Source organism: Medicago sativa, chromosome 3, assembly GCF_051527215.1.
Source record: "Medicago sativa cultivar Bolivia chromosome 3, Bolivia_mono, whole genome shotgun sequence".
NCBI lineage: Eukaryota > Viridiplantae > Streptophyta > Magnoliopsida > Fabales > Fabaceae > Medicago > Medicago sativa.
In genome coordinates this window covers 58,929,859-58,951,250 of record NC_140751.1, presented here as the reverse complement: position 1 = coordinate 58,951,250, position 21,392 = coordinate 58,929,859, and the positions used below count along the sequence as shown (strand labels likewise).

The 21,392-nt window shown below is 32.3% G+C and overlaps 2 protein-coding genes across 2 annotated transcripts; one reads left to right on the top strand and one right to left on the bottom strand.

The window, feature by feature from the left end:
* Positions 1-3,930: 3,930 nt before the first annotated feature.
* On the top strand, positions 3,931-7,312 carry LOC146938648 (zinc ion binding protein). The gene is made up of 4 exons (XM_085752575.1): positions 3,931-4,291; positions 5,131-5,326; positions 6,020-6,712; positions 6,925-7,312. Exons 1-4 carry the CDS (start codon positions 4,134-4,136, stop codon positions 7,093-7,095), a joined length of 1,218 nt encoding a protein of 405 aa, XP_085608701.1. The 5' UTR covers positions 3,931-4,133; the 3' UTR covers positions 7,096-7,312.
* Positions 7,313-7,838: 526 nt separating this feature from the next.
* LOC146938647 (uncharacterized) lies at positions 7,839-17,670 on the bottom strand. The gene is made up of 8 exons (XM_085752574.1): positions 17,513-17,670; positions 15,822-16,310; positions 14,512-14,661; positions 12,436-12,639; positions 11,778-11,906; positions 11,389-11,550; positions 10,252-10,751; positions 7,839-8,646 (listed from the first exon to the last, which is right to left on the bottom strand). Exons 1-8 carry the CDS (start codon positions 17,568-17,570, stop codon positions 8,035-8,037), a joined length of 2,304 nt encoding a protein of 767 aa, XP_085608700.1. The 5' UTR covers positions 17,571-17,670; the 3' UTR covers positions 7,839-8,034.
* Between the last annotated feature and the right edge of the window lie 3,722 nt (positions 17,671-21,392).

The following is a 21,392-nucleotide window of genomic DNA, read 5'->3' as shown; positions in this document are numbered from 1 at the left end:
TTCTGAAAAACTCCAACAAATCACCCATGAATCGATTCATGAGAATCTTGAGTTGATGAATTCTTGATGATTTTGTTGCAAACATCCAGAACCATATGTGGTGAAATGATTCATGTAGTATTTGAACTGATTCAAATCTATTATTATTTAGATTCTCTTAAAGATCGAATCGATTTAGGCCTAGTTTAAATTGATTTATATTGCTAAAAATCAAGCTTTTAAGTGAGTTTTATGTTTTGTTCCTCATAACTATAAACACCCGCAAAACTTTTTTTCTCATTAACTTTCATATCTTCTTTTCATTCTAGAGACCTACGCATTACACGCTTTTTATGGACAAGTTCCTCTGAAGTATGATTGCGAGATAAACAGCGATAAGTTTGTTTCTTCATGAGTGTTCATGATATATATCAAAGATTGTTCAATCATATAAAAGGTGAAGTAAATTAATAAGAATATTTTTCACTAGGATTGTGGTTTTAGGGTTTAGCTAGATTTTGGTTTCATTTGTTAAGGGGCTTACACAATTGAAGGCATAAGGTGAAACTTCAATAGCCTGTGTGTATCCGAGCCTGGGTGAAGATCAAAGACCATTTTTTGACAATGTCAAGATTTAGGGTTTCCTTAGGATTAACAAGATATTGAATTCATTTGGTTCAGAATTGGTAGAATTATAGGGGCCCATAGAATTCTGATGTCAATATTTAAACATTTAGTATTGATAAATGATAGAAACTCTCTCATATATGATATGATGGTGGGACATGAAATATGCTACATAACAAGGAAAAGAGTAATTGAAAATGTGTAAATGTAGGTACCCAATCTTTTATCCCTAATATCCTTTCAATTTGTAAATTTGCATATGTGACGAAAAATTTGGAAAGGCCGCAAAACCGTAACAATTAATGAAGTAGTAAGTTATCAAGGATTGACGTCAAATAAGAAATTAGCTATACCAATTTAAACTAAGAAAAAATTAAAGGGGTTTAAGGGTTTGAACTTTTTAATTGTGTGCTCAATACCAGAATGTTTGCAAAAAGTAAACAGTTTATTTCATAGGTTAGACGGTGATTAGGATTCCTTAAATTCTCTGTCTTCTTTGTCAGAGTATAGCAATATTTAATACTAATTATGATTAAATTCTTGATAAACGATGTGTTGATTATGAAACCGTAATTATTTTGTAGATTTACTTATTTGTAATTGTTCTTAACTAGAGTAGGTAGTACTAAGTTTTTTTTTTATAAGTCAAGAGTAGTTTAGGCAACATAGAGAGTCCGAAAAATTCTCTACCTCCTACTCAATATATATATATTATTAAAAAAGGGTAAAAGTATATACAAGAGGGAGGATTAGGCCAAAACCCTAAAAAATCAAACACAAGAAAAACAATAAAAAGGACAACAACAACCTAAGAAAATCTAAAAATAGGCAAGCTATTCATGTCCCTAAACATATCCGCCAACAAAAGAAAAGGCAAGGTGTCGAACCAGGTGACAACAGAAAGCGCATGACTAAGAGAAGTTAACTTGTTGACACAACAATTCCTTTCCCGAAAAAATCAAGTTGAAAATAGTTAGGCCGCTGATTCCTCAAGCGAAAAGGAATAATAGTTGGATTCTTGAAAGCTTGAACAATCGCTTTCCAACCAAATCCTATGCCAAATATGTTGCGCAGCAAGTTCCATTGGTAATTTATTCGAATGACACAAATCACTTAAAGCAACTCGGGAATCTAAATTACCAATCCCCCAAATAATCCAAAAAATTATCTTCATTGAGAGGGTGAGGGACGAAGGCCCTGAGAACGGGTTTGATAGGCAGACTTGGTAATTTTCTTATTTCGGGCCTTCGACAAATAAGGTGTAAAAGGAACTTCTGCAGATGCGCTTTGGATTAACAGATCCTTCATTAAATCCATTTTCTTCTTTAAGGTAGGATCTATCAGATCATCAAGAGCAGGCATAATCTTTTTTTTTTTAAGCTAACATCTGGAACACTCTCTGAAGCTAATGTAAGTATCGGCTAATGGTCCATTCGACTAAGGTCAACCCTCACCACTTCATCCGTGACATTCGAGAGTTGCATGTGGAAGGAGGTGTTTAACATCCCAATAGGACGGTTTTTAAGATTTTCCAGCTAAGGAGACTCTAACTGAACTTGCGCAGCAACAATTGGGACTTCCACCCGCGCTTGCTGCGTCTCAGTTTCCAAATAATCTGAAACATGTACATGTGACGACCAATGATTATTCTGCTCAACATGAAAATCAGGGTTGCTCGCTGCATTTTCAGAAATCCAACCTCAAACACACATATTAAAAACTACATCTGACATCATTCTTGAAGCCATAACTCAAATTGAACCTAAACAACCAACTTCCCACCCACTAATCAAACCACCCGTGAACCTGAAACCACTTAGACTTTGCCATCTGAAACTTCACCAATAGTCATTCCAAGAGAAATCTTACCATCTGACCAACCAACTGAGACTACTGTTGTTAGAAATGTTGAGCCAGAGTCTGACTCTGACACAATAGCATTAGTTGTCTCAAAACCATGTTTGGAAGGTAAAATGATTTATGTTTGGCTGAGATGAACAATAGCTTTTAGTATAAAAATCATGTTTGGAAGCAAAAGCTACAAATCATAGTTTCAAGTTATAAAGACATAATCAATTCTAATATAGAATTGAAAACATACCAAAATCAATTTTAGTACTTCAGAATCACTTTTGTCTCTGCAAAAAATGATTCATATGCTCAGACCATTTTTTTTATAACTTTTACTATGATTTTGTTTATACTAAATAAAATAGAAACATTTGTCATGGTGTTTAGGCAGCTGTATTCCAGTGTGCTTTTGCTTTAAGGTCCCAAATTGTGATTCCCCTCTGCCACAAGTTTGATGCCATGGGTATTCTTTGTAGTCATGCTCTGCGGATTTATAATATTAGAAATATTTTCATATCCCTGACCAATACTTCTTAAAACAACGGTAAAAAAATGCAAGGTCTGTGATTTATGAGCATATAAATGAGAGTTCAACAAAAGATTTGACCTTCAATTCAATGACCAACAATGATGATTTTACCGCAATGCCATTATGAAGTGTTTCTACAATTTGGTTTTGGAAACTCAAGAGAACAAAGAAGCTCGAAGAATCATGTGGGAATCACTTGGTGTTGTTATAAGAGGGTTCAACCATGTGTTGGCAACTCGATTTAAATTATAATACATGCTGAAATGAATGAGAACAATTTCATGCAAAGTGAGGAACATGAATTTCCTGCAATTGTTCTCTTCTATGGTATTTTATTTTGTTTTGGTGTCAATGGAGTATTTGATTTATTTTCAGATGTTGCCTAAAAAAAATTATTTGGTAGTGAAAAGCAATAAAAAAACGAAATGAAAGAACTAATTAAAACACAACAATGAACTAAAAAAATTATGATGTATTTTATTAGGGGTCCTTTTCTCATATTATGCCAGATCTATAAAACTCTAGTAACGGCACTGGTTGGTTGATAAGGCCACATATAGTTGTGACTATGCAAACCTAACCCATTACAAATGCTCTAAGAGACATGGTCTAGCCTTTTGGCGTTTCTTGTGATATTCATCTATTTGTCTAAATAAGCAGCTGCTAATTAATAATCAATTGACAATAAAAAGTTTGAATTCCAAAATAATCTACGAGCTTTAAGCTTCAGAGAACATATAGCATATAGCAGAATCTCACTAAAATTACCACAATCCAACATCATACATATAAATAAATATACTATTACAATACAAACATTATACATATAAGTATATTGCTCTAAACATAGGTAGTAGTTGAGTGACTCGCCGTGAAAAATGAATTGGGGGGTAAAACCAGCAAAACGCAGAGTTACACTCCTCATTCAAAATCCCCCAAACCTCGCGCGTTCTATCAAAACCAAATCAAAACATGTTTCATTACGCCGTCGTTTCGATCTCTCCTCTTCTCCTTCAATCACGCATCAAATTCTCTACAATCTTCAACAAACCCTAATCCCAATCTTCAATTTCTTCAATCCCCCACTCTTAATTCTCATTCAATCGATATACAATTCCCCATTTCGGAATTTTTAGGGTTTGTGAAAATGAACTCAGGTGACCTACACAAAGTTTGGGAAATCAGAGCTCTGAAGAGAATGCCAGAGACAGAAAAAGCTCACAAGATGTTGGAGAAAATCGCCAAACAGGTTCAGCCTATTATGCATAAACATAAATGGAGGGTTAAGCTTCTCTCTGAAATGAAGTAATTCTTCGTTTTCTCTCTGTATTTTGCTTAATTTTCGTGTTTCTTTTAATGGGTATTGCGTAAAAATTTAATTTTTAGTTAGGGAGATAAAAGTTTTCAACTTGGTGTAAAAATCACTGTTCTTAACATTTGATGATACTTTAGTCCAAATTTAACCTGTGTAGGCACCTACACTTCTGATCGATGGTGTGTGCGGTGTCTGACACATATGTGATTACATTCAATTATGTCATTTTATTTCAAATTATTACCGTTGTTGATGTGTCCGTGTCTGTCCGGTGTTCGTGTCTGTGGTGGTGCTTCGTAGGGGAGTTGATGACAGGTTTGCACAGTTCAGTCGATGTATTGAGATTCTATTGAGTTCATACTTTGTTATAAGGAGAATAAGGGTTACAACATTGTTGAAATAAGTGTGCTTGCTTCTACTGGGGTGAAAATTGATTTTAGTTAAAATTGAGTGTAAGGTAAAATGATTTATGTTTGGCTGAGATGAACAATAGCTTTGAGTACAAAAATGTTTGGAGGCAAAAGCTACAAATCATAGTTTAAAGTTAGAATCAACTATAGAGACGAAATCAATTCTAATATTGAATGCAAAACATACCGAAATCACTTTTGTCTCTGCCAAAAATGATTTTTATAACTTTTACTATGATTTTGTTTATACTAATTAAAATAGAAACATTGGTCATGGTGTTAATGCAGCCGTGTTCCTGTGTGTTTTTGCTTTGAGGTCCCAAATTGTGTTCCGCTCTGAAACAAACAGCGTTGGTGATGATTTTTTGTTTTGAATGTCCTGTGATATATGACTGAACAACTTGTTTACATGATTGTAGCCCTACCAATCCAGCTCTTCTGGGATTGAATGTCGGTGCAGGTATACACGTTAAGTTGCGGCTACGAAGGCCAAACAGGGAGTCAGACTTTTACCCATTTGATCAAGTTTTAGATACGATGCTTCATGAGCTTTGTCATAATGCACATGGTCCTCATAATGCCAGCTTCTACAAGCTCTGGGATGAACTTAGAAAGGTTTCTCTTTCGCCCATGATTCTGTTATTGACTATGATATATGGACATATAAGTTTTCTTACCTTTTGAAATGCACATTTTTTCCAAACAATTACCTTGGGGATTGTATTGGGTTTATTTGTCATTTTTCATTTTTTCAATTGTATTTTGCAATCGCTATTTTCTGGTTTAGGTCTTAAGTTTCTCATTTTCTACACTGAAATATCGTAGACATGAATTTCATTATCAGGGATGATCAAAATTTAAAATATTGAAGTTCCCAGATTGTTTATTGCAGCTGATATATAGGTGTATTGTTTTTTGAGCATTTTTTATTAGCCAAGAGTCCTAAAAAAGTACAAGTAATGACACTAATGAAACAAATAAAAGAAAATAAAATAATAGGCAGATTGAACTTTATTTTCCTTGCAACTTACTTCCAGCTGCTAGTCAAGATATTTACAGAACCCTCATTATTTCGAATTCTATTTTGAGTAAATGGGTTTTCTTTTAGAGGTGAAACATTTTACTGTAGGACTATTTTCAGTAGAACGATTATTGAAAAGTTAAACCATAGTTTTACCTTTGCTTATGAATATTCTAAACACGTTTATAGCTGTTAATTCTAAGCAGATAACTGTTTTTTCCTTTCTTAGCAAGTTATTAGATTTGCCTATTTGTTGTTCCTTTATGCATGTCACTAATCATGCACAGGAATGTGAAGAGTTGATGGCTAAGGGGATAACTGGCTCTGGGGAGGGTTTTGATCTCCCAGGAAAGCGCTTGGGTGGTAATTCTCGTCAACCTCCACTCTCGTCTCTACGTAAAACTGCACTTGCAGCTGCAGAAAAGAGATCACAGTTGGGAACTCTTCTTCCATCTGGACCAAATCGTATTGGAGGCGATAGTGTTATAATGAAGGCACTTAGTCCAGTACAAGCTGCTGCGATGGCTGCAGAAAGGAGATTACAGGATGACTTATGGTGTGGTTCTCAATCTTGTGATAATTCAGATCATGAAGATGTTAACGATGAATCTGCTGAAAACCTTGTAAATAAGAAGATAATTGTGGGAACCTCGAGACTAACAGACAATTCTACTCTACCTTTGGATCCGACATCTCGAAAAAGAAGCCGTGACAAGGATTCAAGTTTACCAGTTCATTCATCTAGTATTCCTAAATATGTTGATTTGACAATGGATACACCCAAAAAGGGATGTGTCAATGGACATCAGACAGGGTCTCAACAAAGAAGTTCTGGATTAGAAAACATTTTACATTCACAAGCAGGATCGACTTCTAAAAATTTACCAAGTTCATCTGGGTCACTATCTGGTGATAGTAGAACACTTCATTCTGAAGAAACTGCAATGTGGCAGTGTCTGATGTGCACTCTATTAAATAATGTAAGCATTCAACAATACCACTTTCATTCAACATGGTTATTTTTTTGTTTTTATTCTTGTATTGTTACAAAGTATATTAAATTAAGGTTTATTATTTTGTTCTCGAAATATTGATGTGATTTTTATTCTTTAAGGAGTATAGTTAACACTATCTATGGTCTTTTAACATACTGCCTTTTCTAATACATTTGAGTTGTGCCTGATTGATGCAGTCATTAGCCCCCATCTGTGAATTGTGTGGCACACAACAGCCAAAAGATGTTTCCACCAAACACAACACTTGGTCTTGTAAATTCTGTACGTTGGAAAACAGTGCAAAGTTGGAGAGATGCTCAGCCTGTGACGAGTGGAGATACTCTAATGGTCCCAACCTTGGCCCTTGACAGAACCAAGTGATTTGCTTCGTTGGTAAATATAGTTCAATTCTGGCTTTTGTCTACACAAGTTGTGCATAGCCATCAAATTTTTTGCGTCCTTGGTTTTTATGTTCCGTATACTTACAATGAACTTCATAATTTGGTTTTGGTCTACTGATGTTATAATTTGACTTTGATATGCAAGCTTCATTAATTCATGACTACCCTATTTTGAATTACAAAATTCTCGACATTCTTTCTATTATATTTTCCTGTTCATTTCATTACTATGCTCAACTTGACTCATCAGGTTCACTTGTGTTAAACAAAATACCTCAAACCCTGTGATAACTTCTTTCATTCTTTTGTTCTTGAGTAATCTTAGAGATTTTCAATGTGATGAGTTGCTTATTGGGTTCTTAAAAATCTGTGTCAAATAAGAAACTGGTTGATATTTATTCATTCCCCATTTGAACTCATTTAGGTGACAAGTTGAGTTCTTCAAAACTAAGTAATGTTACTTTTTATAAAGAACAATGGCATAGAAAGTGTTTGCTATCTGGCATCAATTAACCTTTACAGCAAAAACTATGAAAATATGGGTTGCTTAAAAATTGTCAATCAGAAATGCTCTAGAAAGGAGAAATTCAAGCCTTTTGGCGTTTCTTGTGATATTTACCAATGTTTTGTACTTAGAAAGGAGAATTTGTCTAAACAATTAGTAGCTAATAATCAATTAATCACGAATAAAAGTGGCAATAAAGGGTGTATGTCGAAATAAATCTATCAGCTTTAAACATTTACAGAGTATGTGATAGTAGAATCTCACTAAAATAACCACAATCCAACATCATACATATAAATATATTATTACAAACATTATACATAGAAGTATACTGCTCCAAACATAGGTAGTACTGTTATTATTTGAACAAGCCAAACACATTTTCACTTCATCATACACCTTTATATTTCCTCTCCCTTATCACTTGTCTTTGGCACTTTGGTTACAATGCTTCTAAGAAGATCAATGTAAAGTGGAAGTTGTGCTATTGCATACAAAGTCACAGGGAAGCAAGTGACTGAATAAATGAGGAACACAATGTGCTTGTATTTTTGGTCAATAAGAAAGAAATGGCCAGAGCAAAAAGCGACGAACATTGCAATAATGGATAAGAAAAGAGAACTTAATCCCAAAAGAAGTTTCCTTGGCATATCAATTCTGAAATCTTTGGCTTCTTTTCGAGAAGTGAGTATGGACAGGAACATTACGAGTGCAGTGACAGAGAAACAAAGACCAATTACTGAAGACAAAGCAAATGCATCAAATGCAGGCCTTCCTTCCAATGCTGGTTCACCTGTTTCACTTCTGTTGCCGCCTGGTACAGTGCTTGATGTAGCGAAGGAAACACCGGCAAGGAGTGCTGCTACTACAGAGCAAGATTCAGAAGTATCTTTGAGCCATTCACTACCTTTTGTTACCAGTTCTTCATGTGATTTCTTGAACAATTCTCCAGCTGTTTTGTCATCTTTGTTTGTTCTAACTGTGAAATGCTCTGGCACTAGTCCTTTAGTATACTGATCCATGTGTGCAAAAGTAGTTAGAAGGGTAAATTATTATCAAATTAACCAGAGAGATTCTATCAATGACAATCATTTCAACTTTCAGGCTATGTTTGGATTGATGGAATGTGATGGAGTGGAATGGAATGGAGTGGGATGGAGTCATATCCCATTGTTTGGATTTGTAATATTTTAATGGAATGAGATGGAACATGATGGAATCCATTCCATCCTATAACACCACTTCTTATTTTTCATTCCATCCAATTTGGGAGGTAAACAATGGAATGGACTTTCTTAATTAAATAATTACCATTTTATCACTATTTTTTATTTCATCACTTTCCTTATCTTCCTCTTCTCCTTTTTTGTCTGCAATTTATTTTCATGTGTCAACTGCTCTCTTCTTCTCTTAAAAAAAAAAAACTGCTCTATTCTTTCTTCTTCTTTGTTTATCTTTCTTCTGCATGCACGTTTGATGATACAAAGACAACATAACATAGAACAAAATTTTAACGTATGTGATTAATAATTTATAAACATCATGAGTTTTTTTTTTTTTAAGGTAGAAACATTGTGAGTTTGTTTTATAAGGTAGAAACATCGCGAGTTTATTGTACCATAAGTACTGAGATTATGCGAGGATGTAGATTGGATAATTTTAAGTTTCTTGTTCTTAATTTAATTTGTTCAGATAGTCAATAACCTGACATTGTTGAACCTATCAGTTTTAACTATATTGGTTTTCATTGATATTTTTCTTCGTTCTTTTAAAAAAAAATATATTTTTCAAAATAATATCATTTTTAGATAAGGGTAAAGTTGGTAAAAGAAAGTTATAATTCATTTCATTCCGTTGATTTACCAAACAATGGAGTGGAAATTTTACTCTGTTCCATTCTAAAATATCCAAACAATGGAAGGGCAAATTTATACCATTCCGTTCCATTCCATTCCACTATGTTCCACTCCGCTCCGCTCCATTGTATTTCATCAATCCAAACGGAGCCTCAAGGTGAGACTAGGCGTTCAATTATCTAACTTTCCCAATCCAACCCATTCATGATCGGGTTAGTTTTTTCAATTTTAGTGTTAAAAATAAGAAAACTGATCTTCTCACTTTGATTTTCCTCATTCACACCCGAAAAATACACAAATACCTCCAACTGCAGGTAACTGCCATTCACCCCAACTGCAGTTGACTGCAGTTGGGAGGGAACGACAGTTAACTGCAGCTGGGAGTATTATGAGGATATTTTTTAGGCCCTCAATATCTCTTTTGGTTGAGTTATCTACCGAAGGTGTTAAAATTATAAAGAAAAATAATATCCTCTGGGAGTCGTCTCTCATATTTTTTTATGGGTCTAAGAGACATTGTGGAAGCCTGAAAAGAACTGCTCAAAGACTATTGATTGGTTTGGATTTGGGTTTGGTCATTTTTTTTTACCCAAATTGCAAACACATTTACAGTCACAATATCGGTGGCTGTTTGATTAAAATCAGACAGTCTAGATTCAAGTTTGATATTTTGAAATATGCATTATTTTGGACTGTCTGGTCTTGATCAAGGTCATCGAATTTTAAACTGCGACGGATCCTGATTTGAAAGAAAAGAAATACCTGAAACCATTTGATATGCCACATCATTTGCAAGGCAGCACCAGATATGTTCCAATCTCGATCACTTTTGGTAGCTGCTAAATGTAACACAGTGTTCTCTTCCTTATCCACCCCTTGGATTAGATCATCAAATATTGCCATTTTATTGCACTTGTCAAAACGTTTCCTTAATGCCTCAACGACATTGGTTCTCCTGTTCTCAACTGCTACAAGTAATGCATTTTTATTTTCCAAGTTAAGGTCGTATATGGAACTTGGTATTTTTGTTATAAGCTTTTCCACTATTTCAACTATGCCATTTCTTGCTGCAGTCAAAATTGGTGTCTCACTTTCCAAAATTGCTTTCTTACGTTCAAGATTTTCAGTCAAAATTGATGTCTGACTTTTCGAAATTGCTTCACTTATAAGTCTTGCTGCAGTCAAAATTGTTGTCTCACTTTCCAAAATTGCTTCACGTTCAAGTTTTGCAGAAGTCTTTGGGTCCTCATTGTTGTTATCTCCTGCAAGTTTCATTTATGTTATTTTCAATAATATTTTGTAATGTTGATTTAATTCTTTGTCTTATCCTTCTGATTTTCCGGGGAAGGAAGTCCTAGTAACACGGAGATCAATCAGGAGATAATTAGTCCAATCAATGATTGTTTTAATCAGGGTCAAAACTAAATGAAGTGTCCTTAATTAAAAGGTCATTAATCACTTGAGTTCTTCAAAAACGGTTGTAAAACAATCATTGGTTTCATTTTATTAATTAATAATAATACTCTCTTCCTTGATTTAAAATAAATGGGTTTTGCCAACCAATGGCCTTACGGCAATGGTTAAGGAATTTATCGTAGAAATTATGTCTTGGAAATGCAAATTTTTACTTTTGTCTTGGCAATAATTACACAATTTTTGTTGCAAAGTTACTTATTTTAGTACTCTAACCAATGCCCCAAGGGCACTATTTAGCATTCTCCAAAATAAAAATACAATGATATATTTAGTGTGAAATCAAATAAGTTTTAATGATTAGATTACCCATATATAACCCCTTATGATCAAATCGAAATGACTCTCTCTAGTCTTAAATATAAGTGAAATTGGTTAAAGAAAGTTGATGTATTTACAAAGAGACCACTAAAATGAATCAGATACCTTGATTTGGGTTGTAAGCAGACACGAAATCTGTTCCACTCACATCTCCTATTGGTTTGGCGCCGGTTCCCAAGTACGATTCATAAGGATTCTCCGTAAATATGTCCAAGAGTTGACCACTCCATTTGTGCTTTTGCTTCATCTTTTTAATTTCTTCAACCCCTTTAAGCAAATTTTGAACACATCCATAAAACAATAACAATCAAGGACACGACCCCAAATAAAAAAATGTCTGGACGAACATAATCAAATGAAAAATATTAAAATTACAAGAGAAATCTCTTTTAGTTTTTTCATTTTTGTATGTGCGCTCAAATATTTTTTATTTGAGGTTGTGTTCATGTAAGATTTTCTTTAAAGAATGAGGTCAACTAGGATTAGACACTTACCAACTCCTGAAAGGCCAAGGGTATAGATGTATACAAACTTCAAAAACCAAAGACATGTGGCATAGTTTTCTGGAAGAAGCTTGCGTTCAGATGGCAACCCTTTGTCTTTCTCTCCCATATTTTTAGATCCTGCAAAAACATAGCTTAATTTTTTTGCATTCTTAATATAAAAATATTTTTACACATTCTATCATTCTTCTTAGAGAAAATCCATACTGCCTATTTGATTCTCAAAATGAGGGCCTCGTTCTATCCATGTCTCTCCTTAGAGAAAATTTATGCTATGGTGCTTTCTTGTGAAGGAAATTGGAGTCTAAATCCAAATGGTTTCAATTTCTATTTGATTTAGTCTATTTTGGATTTTTCAAAATCCAAGGTAGGTCAGATGTTCAATAAACTTTTTTACAATGTTATATATTTCAAATTGCAACGGCCTCTGCTACGACATCGCACCGCATTTGCGGTGTGATCTTCAATCACAACTGCATTGTGGCCTCATTGGACCATTTTAATAATTGTAATAGCCTTATCTATTCCTTGAAATCTTCTAAGAAAAAAAATAAAATTGAAGACCCCAAAACCCTTATCTACTTCAGACCCTGGCCAAATAGAAAAAATATCACAACGTACTTATATAAGAAAGATTTAATGCACATACCATTTGCAGCATTAGAAGTAGTTTGTTTCTTCTGCAGCTTTTGCTTAGCAAAACTTATAAGTGGATAAGCATATTCTCGACATTTATCAATAAATAGATAACATGTGTCGCAGTTCTTTGGACATGATTCTTGTGGTTTTGACTCATGCTTCAGCCGACAATATTCGATTGCTTCATCAACGTTTAGGGTTCCCGCGGGTATACCTTTTGATATGGTGTCATAACATTAGAGCAATACATCGAAAATTGTCATGCATAAATATATTTCTAAAGAACAAAAAGGGTGTAATATCGCATGTGAGCATGCATCTTATGTCATCTTTAGAAGTGAGATAAAAATAAATTAATAAATTGGTGGGGTTCAAGTCAACAAGCCTTAAAAGGAAAAAGGATAGGCTTTGTATACTTACGAATTGCTCGCAACACACATTTTATTTTATATTATGACAAAGATAAGGAATTAATATTTCCGCTCTTTATGCAATACTAGTTTTATAATTTAACTACTCCCTCCATTCTTTTTTAAAAGTCGTCTTGAAATAGCAACACCAAATTATGAAAGTGGATTTTTTTACATTTTAAATCTATTATACCCTCATTTACTCCACCAATAAATTCCTTTTTTTTTTTACGAAAATTTATTTTTCCAATAAGTTTAATGTGTTATCTTTATCTCATATCAAACAATTGTTAGTTATGTCCTCGTGAGCTTAGCTCAGTTGGCAGGGACAATGCATAATATATGCAAGGTCCTGGCTCAAACCCCGACCACCACAAAAAAAAAATTTGTTAGTTACTCTCTCTTTCTCGAACAGTTTTTTTTTGCACACACTTTATCTCTCTCCCATAACAAACAATTATCAATAATTTAAATATTATATTCTAAATATCGTACACATATTTTTAAATAATTGCAAAGCAAAATAAAAATTATTCCAACTTCACATTAATCAAAAGTTAAGAAAATTTTAACTTTCTTTGAACTTCTTTAATCAAAATTAAGGCTTCAAATATGGTTTCTACTAATATTAGTCTCACACTATGTGACATAGATTTGAATGTTGAAAATTACGAAAAAACAAAACTTTGTTTTAAAAAAAACAAACTTTAGTTTTCCAAATACATAGCGTTTTAAAAAGAAACAAACTTTGTTTAAGAAAAAAACTTTAATTTTCTAAATAAATAGCATTAATTAGTTTTATTGAAAAAGATAAGAGTAATTGAGAAAAGGTATAATTGACAACCGTACCCTTAAAATACTAAAACGACAGTTAAATAGAAACGCTAATTTGAGAAACTGACAAAATTGAATGTAATCATATGTGTCGGTGTCGGACATGATACGTATCTGACACCAGACACGCCTAATCCGAGGAGTGTATGTGCTTCATATAGAATAAATCTTTAGTCAAACGATACTTAAAAGGGAACAAAGAGAGTAATATTTATCGACAAATAAAATTATTGGAGAAATCTAATCACACCTCTTTACGTAGATATTTTTGCAATTATTAAAAAAAAAATTACTCAACACCACTTTAAAATATGATTCGTCATGATGGTAAAACTTTTTTACATGATTATTTAATGGATAGTTGTATAACCTTAAATGGTTTATAAATTAGAGTGGAGATTAAAATGTTTGTGATCGAATATGTATTCATCATTCAATCATGACATGATATGTCATATTTTTGTATTCATTATAAGCATCGACTAACTCTGTGCCAGCAATCACGGTAAGATAGACATATAAGATTGGACGTAAAGTATATGCAAGCGTTATCCAGAATGATTGGACGTAAAGCGTCTGTAAGTGGCTTTTATCAAATCAATTTTTTAATAAATTTTGTCTCCAGAGTATTGATATCCAATCAAACTTCAGGTAACTAAGAATTCATCAATGTTTAAACATATAAGAGAAGTGTTAATATAGAATATCATGCATGATAGTTAGCTATAAAACCATATGTATGATAGTTAGCTATAAAACCATATGTTCCCAAGACAATGAGTTTCTTCTCAATTTATCAGCAGAAAGTAATGTACACAAATATTGAAATGTTGCACACTTACAGTGGTAAAGAATCTTCTTCCACCATATCATCTTGTATCCGCTTTTGAAGGCTGAGGGCCTAGTAGCAAGAAGTTTGAGAGGACTAAATCCAAGTTTGTTTTGAATGACGATAAGATCAGGATATTTATGTATTATTATAAGTGCCAAATCTGTTGCAATATACATAAATATTAGTAGGGAAATGTTAAAATGTGCCTTAGAGCACTAGTTAAAGAAATTAATATAAATATTGTATTGGGAAATGATGAAAAATTGTATATTCAACTTTATAAAAGTCAAAGAATTGTTGTTTTTAATGAAAAATTTCATTTTTTTTTTTTTAAAATTTTAACTAGTGCCCAAGAGACACTAATTAGCATGATCTATATTAGTAATTTAGAATCAGTTTTGTTTTACTATAATAGAAACAATTTTAATTCCTGTACTTTTTTTAATTGCATTTTCCTTTCTTAATTCCCTAAGGTTGTTAAACAAACCATTAGCTTATTTGAGCACTTTCTAAATTCCCTAAGGTTGTTAAACAAACCATTAGCTTATTTGAGCATTATGAAAAGAAGTAGAGAATATTATGTTGAGTTTTAAGTGTGAGTGATTAAGTCTCACATGTGTAAAATATTGGACATATAAGAGATGTGACTCATATGCTTGAGGCCTTGTGATTTTGGGTGGAGATGGAGCGTCTCCATCTCCTACGGGCCTGAAACATTGATATGTTGTTGCTCTCGTGATATTTGGACTCCTCAACAAATGGTATTAGAGTCTTGTTTCGGTTTGCTAGGGGAACGGGAGTTGGATCGTGTTACAGAAAGTGGAAAATCACACTTGATGGAGATATTGTTGGGTTTAAAGTGTGAATGGTTAAGTTCCACATCACTTATAAATCAGTAAATGTTAAATGTATAAAAGAGACGACTTATGTATGATGACTTAAGGTTTTGAGTGGAGGTATAATGTCTCACTCTCTTTCAATCCTAAAGCATTGGTTTGTTGATGCTCTTCCACACACACGCACCAGTACACCTCCCATCATATTCAAATTTTAATATATAATTAGGTATTGGTTCTTCACAAATCATATCCAATCCCTTAACACTCATTTCCATGCAATTTATTAATAAACCAAAAAATGAGTAACTAAATATTCATTTTTATTTTAGGAAATGTAATTAGATATTCATATCATGTCCAAACATTGCACACATTAGAAAACCGACATAGAAATTCATGAATTCAGATTCCAAGCAATCATTGAATACAAAATTCATAATATGAAGCAAAACATACAATTTATTAAAAGCTTGATAATTACCAAAAAATTCTCTCCGGATGGCACAATGAAGAATACTATCCCCATTTTTTCGAATAAGATCTTTGGAATAAGAACCACCATAACTACGTTTTAACTCGGAGAGATACACAAACGTTTGTTTTTGCCAAGACAATGCAGCAAGGAACAAGGGAGTTTCTCCATTATCGTTATCAATGTCAATCAAATACTTCCTTTCACCATCTTTTCCTATGATACATTCACATACATTTTTGAATCCTCTTGATGCTGCAAGGTGCAAAGGAGTGTCACCTTTTTCATTCTTACATTCAAGGGCCTCCTCATTATTGTGACTTAAGATTGAATCCACAAGACTTTTAACAACTTCCTCATTGTCATCATTTACTGCCACGTGTAGTGCTGTTCCTCTGCTTTTGTTGATGTCTATTGTTCTCAAGTTAAGATCAGATTTGTATAATTCCTTTACTTCTTTCCATTTTCCTTCTAATGTATATCCCCTTAGCTTGTCCTCTGGAAGAAAAAAAAAATGGATTAGAGTTATTCCTTGTTTGAATAAACAACTTAATTAAAAGTATATAGCACAAACATGCAAATAAAATAAAATAAAATAAGTCAAAATGTTTTAATGTAAGTTATAAGTTGTTTTTTATAAGTTATTCTGAACAGTAAAGAGTTTATGAAAATATATAAGCTGAAATCAGTTTACAAAAGTGTTGTAGGTTGTTTTTATAAGCTCACTCAAACAAGTGTTTATGGCAATAAATAATTTCAAATAAGTCAATTTAAACATGTTCTTAATCGGTTGCAATCTACTATTAAAACAAGTGGAATTACTTATAAAAATTAGAGCATAAAAAATGAAATTATTTTCTAATTTTGGCATTGAGAGGGAGAGAAAGAAGTTAAACTGTTGGCAAAAATTATAGACAGGAAAAATAAAAGTAGTCTTCAATTAGAGAAATGATATATGAACATCTATTTGAGGACAACTTTTGTGACAACTCTCTCTCATACTCACATTATTTTTTACTTTATCTCTCTATTGTTTTGGTTTCCGTGCCAATACCTACTTTTTCTTTGTAAATTATAGTTGTCAAATAAATTGTCAACCAAATTGGTTGTTCAAATAACACTCCTCCTTCAATTATAGTCTTCCTTTACTTTTTAAACGGAAAAATTTAGTCTTTTGTAACTACATGTGCGCGTGAAAAAAGTATAATTACATTTGAAAATGGGAGACAACAAAAAATGAAATTGATTCCTTCCGGAAAAAAAATGAAATTGATGTTCAAATTTTAGTTCTTTTTATAGTTTTTATTATCTAATTTATAGGTATAAAATTTTACCCTTATTTAATAGGTATAAAATTTTACCCTTACTTAACTGTGACTAATATTTATCTGATACCGGTGGGTATGAGTTATTTCAGTATATTTTTTTATAGTATACGAAATTAGAAACAAATTCTATAATTTGTTCATCATATAATAGAGTATTATCCGTTCCCGTGAACTTAACTCACTCGGTAAGAGATAATGCATGTTATATGCAGGAACTAGGGTTTGAACTCCAAACACTCTATTTATTCACGTGTCAGGTGAATTTTTTTTTAGCAGTAAGACTACTTGAAGAAAAAAAAAGTATTGTCTGGACGCTAATTTCAACTATTTTTATAACCGGATTTTTCATTGGAAACAGTATAAAGTACTTACCTTCCGTCATGTGTGTGCTGTCATTAATACATTCTTCCACATCTCTAGTGTTCGTCATGGTCTTGAAGGTTGAAACTCAGATTGAATTGAAGGATGAAAGAAAGAAAAATGTGAGATGGGAAAGAGAGAGAAGTTTAGTCGTTTAGTCAATGTGTTATGTTCCAACTACGTATAGAGTTGAACATGATTAAATACCAATCATGAAGTGTCCTATATGTTTCCAACCTTGGTTGGGTATATTTCAGTGAATTTGAAGGATATGAGAATATTAAAAAGAAACGATTCCTAACATGCTTTAGAACACAGTAGCACAAAAATTAAAGTGAAAAAGGAAAAATATATATTCAACAAAGTTTGCTTCTCAAATCTACAAGTTAAGTATATTATATTTGTCTAAAAAAAAAAAGTTAAGTATTTTATAGATTATGATTATTAGAATTCAATAAAATTCTTGAAAAAACACATGTAATTTTACATAGTTTTTATTTTTCAATGGGAAGAAAATAGAAAGAAAAAGGAAAAAAAGAATATGCGCGCGCACACGAGGGATATATTAACTCCAAATTAAGTGTTTAAACTTACTCTAAATCTAGACCTTTGATTTTTATATTAATCAATGGTTATGATTAATGACTAATAATCCTCACAGGTATGATTTTTTTTTTTTACCTCTTCTATCCTTAATATCACGAGCCTTCAATTGGAGAATGAAAAAGGTTATAGCATTACCCATAACAATGTGGAAGTTGAATTCTAATTTCTCTAATTGTTATAGGTGATATCACGAGCCACATTGTTATGGGTAATGCTATATCACCTTTTTATAGCTATATCACCATAACAAGGTGATATAACATTGTTATAGGTGATAACAATGTGGCTCGTGATAACAATGTGGAAGTTATCACCTTTTTATAGCTATATCACCTTTTTATAGCTATATCACATTGTTATAGGTGATATCACGAGCCTTCACTTATTATCTCCAATTGAAGATGTCTTCTAATTTCTAGGTGGGTGTGTTATAACATTACCCATAATATAATTACTCTAGTTGTACTTGTGTACCGCATTTGTCTCATATACTATTTTTATAGGCCGTTTTACTTTTTTTTAAAATTATAGGTTTGAACTTGAGGGGGAGTCACCTTGTGTACTCAAGTCACGTTTTTTTTTTTTTAAGGAACTCAACTCAACTCAAGTCATGATTTATTTCTTGTGTTTCTAGCAATATTGCCATTAGCAGTTGAGTTGGACCTTATATACTAAAGTCACAACTAATTAAAGAGACAATGATTTTAAGGGAAATAAGTTTTTTTTTTTTTTTGAGGGAATTAAGGGAAATAAGTTATCACACATTACCTACAATAATAAAGACCAGAAGGTTTATAAATAAGTTGATGTGAAATCCAATTAGTTTTGACTTTTTAGATCATGAACCCTAAATTTGGACTATGTATAAGACATCTTCGACAAAATCACGAGAATTAAGAAAGTTGATTAGTATTATTAAATTTGTTAATAATTGATATTGTTTTTACATTTTTATCTTTCAAGAGATGAGTGATTTATATATTTATGTTGATTGTAGAAAAAGATACAAAATAAATATGAGTATATTGATAAAGAAATCATTAATTCAGCTAGAAATTCAAAGAATGTCTTTATAAAGATGGACAAACAAATTTCTCAAGTTGATTTTATATTTATGGACAGAAGTTAGTAAATTTCAATATGTAAAAGCACTTATCTCTTCTCTCTTTCCTAAACACCAGTAGCCACCACTTTTTTTCGTCTTATCTTCTGAAGAGATGTGATTTAGGGTCAATTTTAACCCAAAATCACTCATTCAAATTGTTTTTCCTTATTTTTTAGTTAGGTAAGTGATTTCCACATATTTTTCAGTCTTTTTCGTTTGTTTTGGTGATTTCGTCATCTTTGCAGTACTTTGTTTGTTTTGATTTTTCATTTTGTGCAGTGTGTTTTTTATTTTCCATCTTAGTTCGATGTTTATTTGATTCTGGTTGAAAGATTATCTTTGAACAACTGCATAGATCCAATCAATGATTTTTGTGTCATTAGTGTTGCAGATTCGAATACCTGAGTATTTCGGAGACTTGAATATATTCATATTTGTAAACATGGATACTTAGTCATTTTATGTTATTAACATGGATGTTGTGAGTTGTTAACATATTCATCATTTTTGTTTTTAGTTACTTTGAATTTGTATTGTATCAATGTACTCAATCAATTTGAATGAATGAATCAATATCGTTTATTATTGTCAAAAATATGTAAAAACATTTCCCGACTTTAGTTTGGGCTAAAAAAATCCAACAAGATCAAATTAAACTCACAATTATTAAATTTTAGCTCCCATGTGAGGAATTTTAGAGAAAAAAGATTTTTATATATATTATCTTAGATATTTTTATCTATATAAAATGAAATATAGTATAAGAAGTTATAATGATGTAATAAACAATTAGTTTATTCTATAAAAAAAAAAGTTGTAATTAAGAAGTGACCTATTATCCATATGGAAATAAGATTTGTTTTCATTTATTACGTGGTTCCTCATCGAGCGTAGCTTGATCACGTGATTTAACGATCGTACGGTGTTTGAGTCACACAATTACACATTAATATTTACGATTCTCTTTCCCTTTAAAAAAAAGACATTATCTTCATTTATCCAAAAAGAAAAGAAAAATGGCATCATCTTCTTGGCAACATATGAATAGGAATTGGACTATTTGCAGTGGCGGAGCCAGAAAAAAAAAGTTGGGGTGGGCCACTAAAATTAACCGTTGAAAAATTGTTTAAAGTCTCGCAAATTAGACCTATAATTGAATTATTTAAATTTTTCGGGTGGACCACTACACCACTTTGCGGGAATTTGGATCAACCGAAACCTAAAACCGACATAAAATTGTATACAATCTCACAAAATAGACCTATAATCGAATTATTTAAATTTTTCGGGTGGGCCACTACACCACTTTACGGGAATTTGGATCAACCGAACCTAAAACCAAAACAAAATTATATAAAATCTCACAAAATAGACCTATAATCGTTGATTTTTTAATTTTTCCGGGTGGGCCATGGCCCACCCCAGCCCATGAAGGGCTCCGCCACCTATTTGTTTGCTTTATTTTTGCCCTTTTTCTGTGGCACCTTCCTTACTTCCAACTTAAGCGAATAAAAAATGGAATGTTTCTTTCAAGCTTTTTTTATTTTGTAACTTTAGGTTAAGAAAAAGCCTTCATGTATCGTCATGTTTCTCGTGGTCTTCATTATGGTCTTCCTAATTAGACCGAAGCATGCAAGACGTGGTGCTATAAAATACAAGTTAAAAAAAATATTGTTATTTAATATACACTTTGAATATTGAAAGAGACAAAAATAGAGAGGGTGATGTGATAGATTTAGTATATTGGTAGTGTAATGAGAAGAAAAAGAAGAGATAAAATAAAGTTTGAATGATGTTAAAAAATTAAAGATGTTTGAATATCATTGTTATTAAATTCTCTAAAAAAAAAATCATTGTTATTAAATTAAATCACTTGTAAAAGTGGAATTATGTTCACCTCAATTCGCATGTGTTGACATTGCAATGAGTTTGCTAGAATTACGATGACTCATCATAATTTTAACAAATTCAAAGTGATAACAAACATACATTAAGTACAATTTTTTTTAAAGACATTAAGTACAATTTGTTAACTCAAACAAGCTAACAGTAGAGAAAACACGATCAGTAATTTACTAAAAATTATTGCAAGAAGTGTTAGAGATAAGTGCTCAAGATAAAGAGTAAACGATATCATGTTGCTCACCTAGAAAAACAATTTGATAGTTGGTGTACATGTTT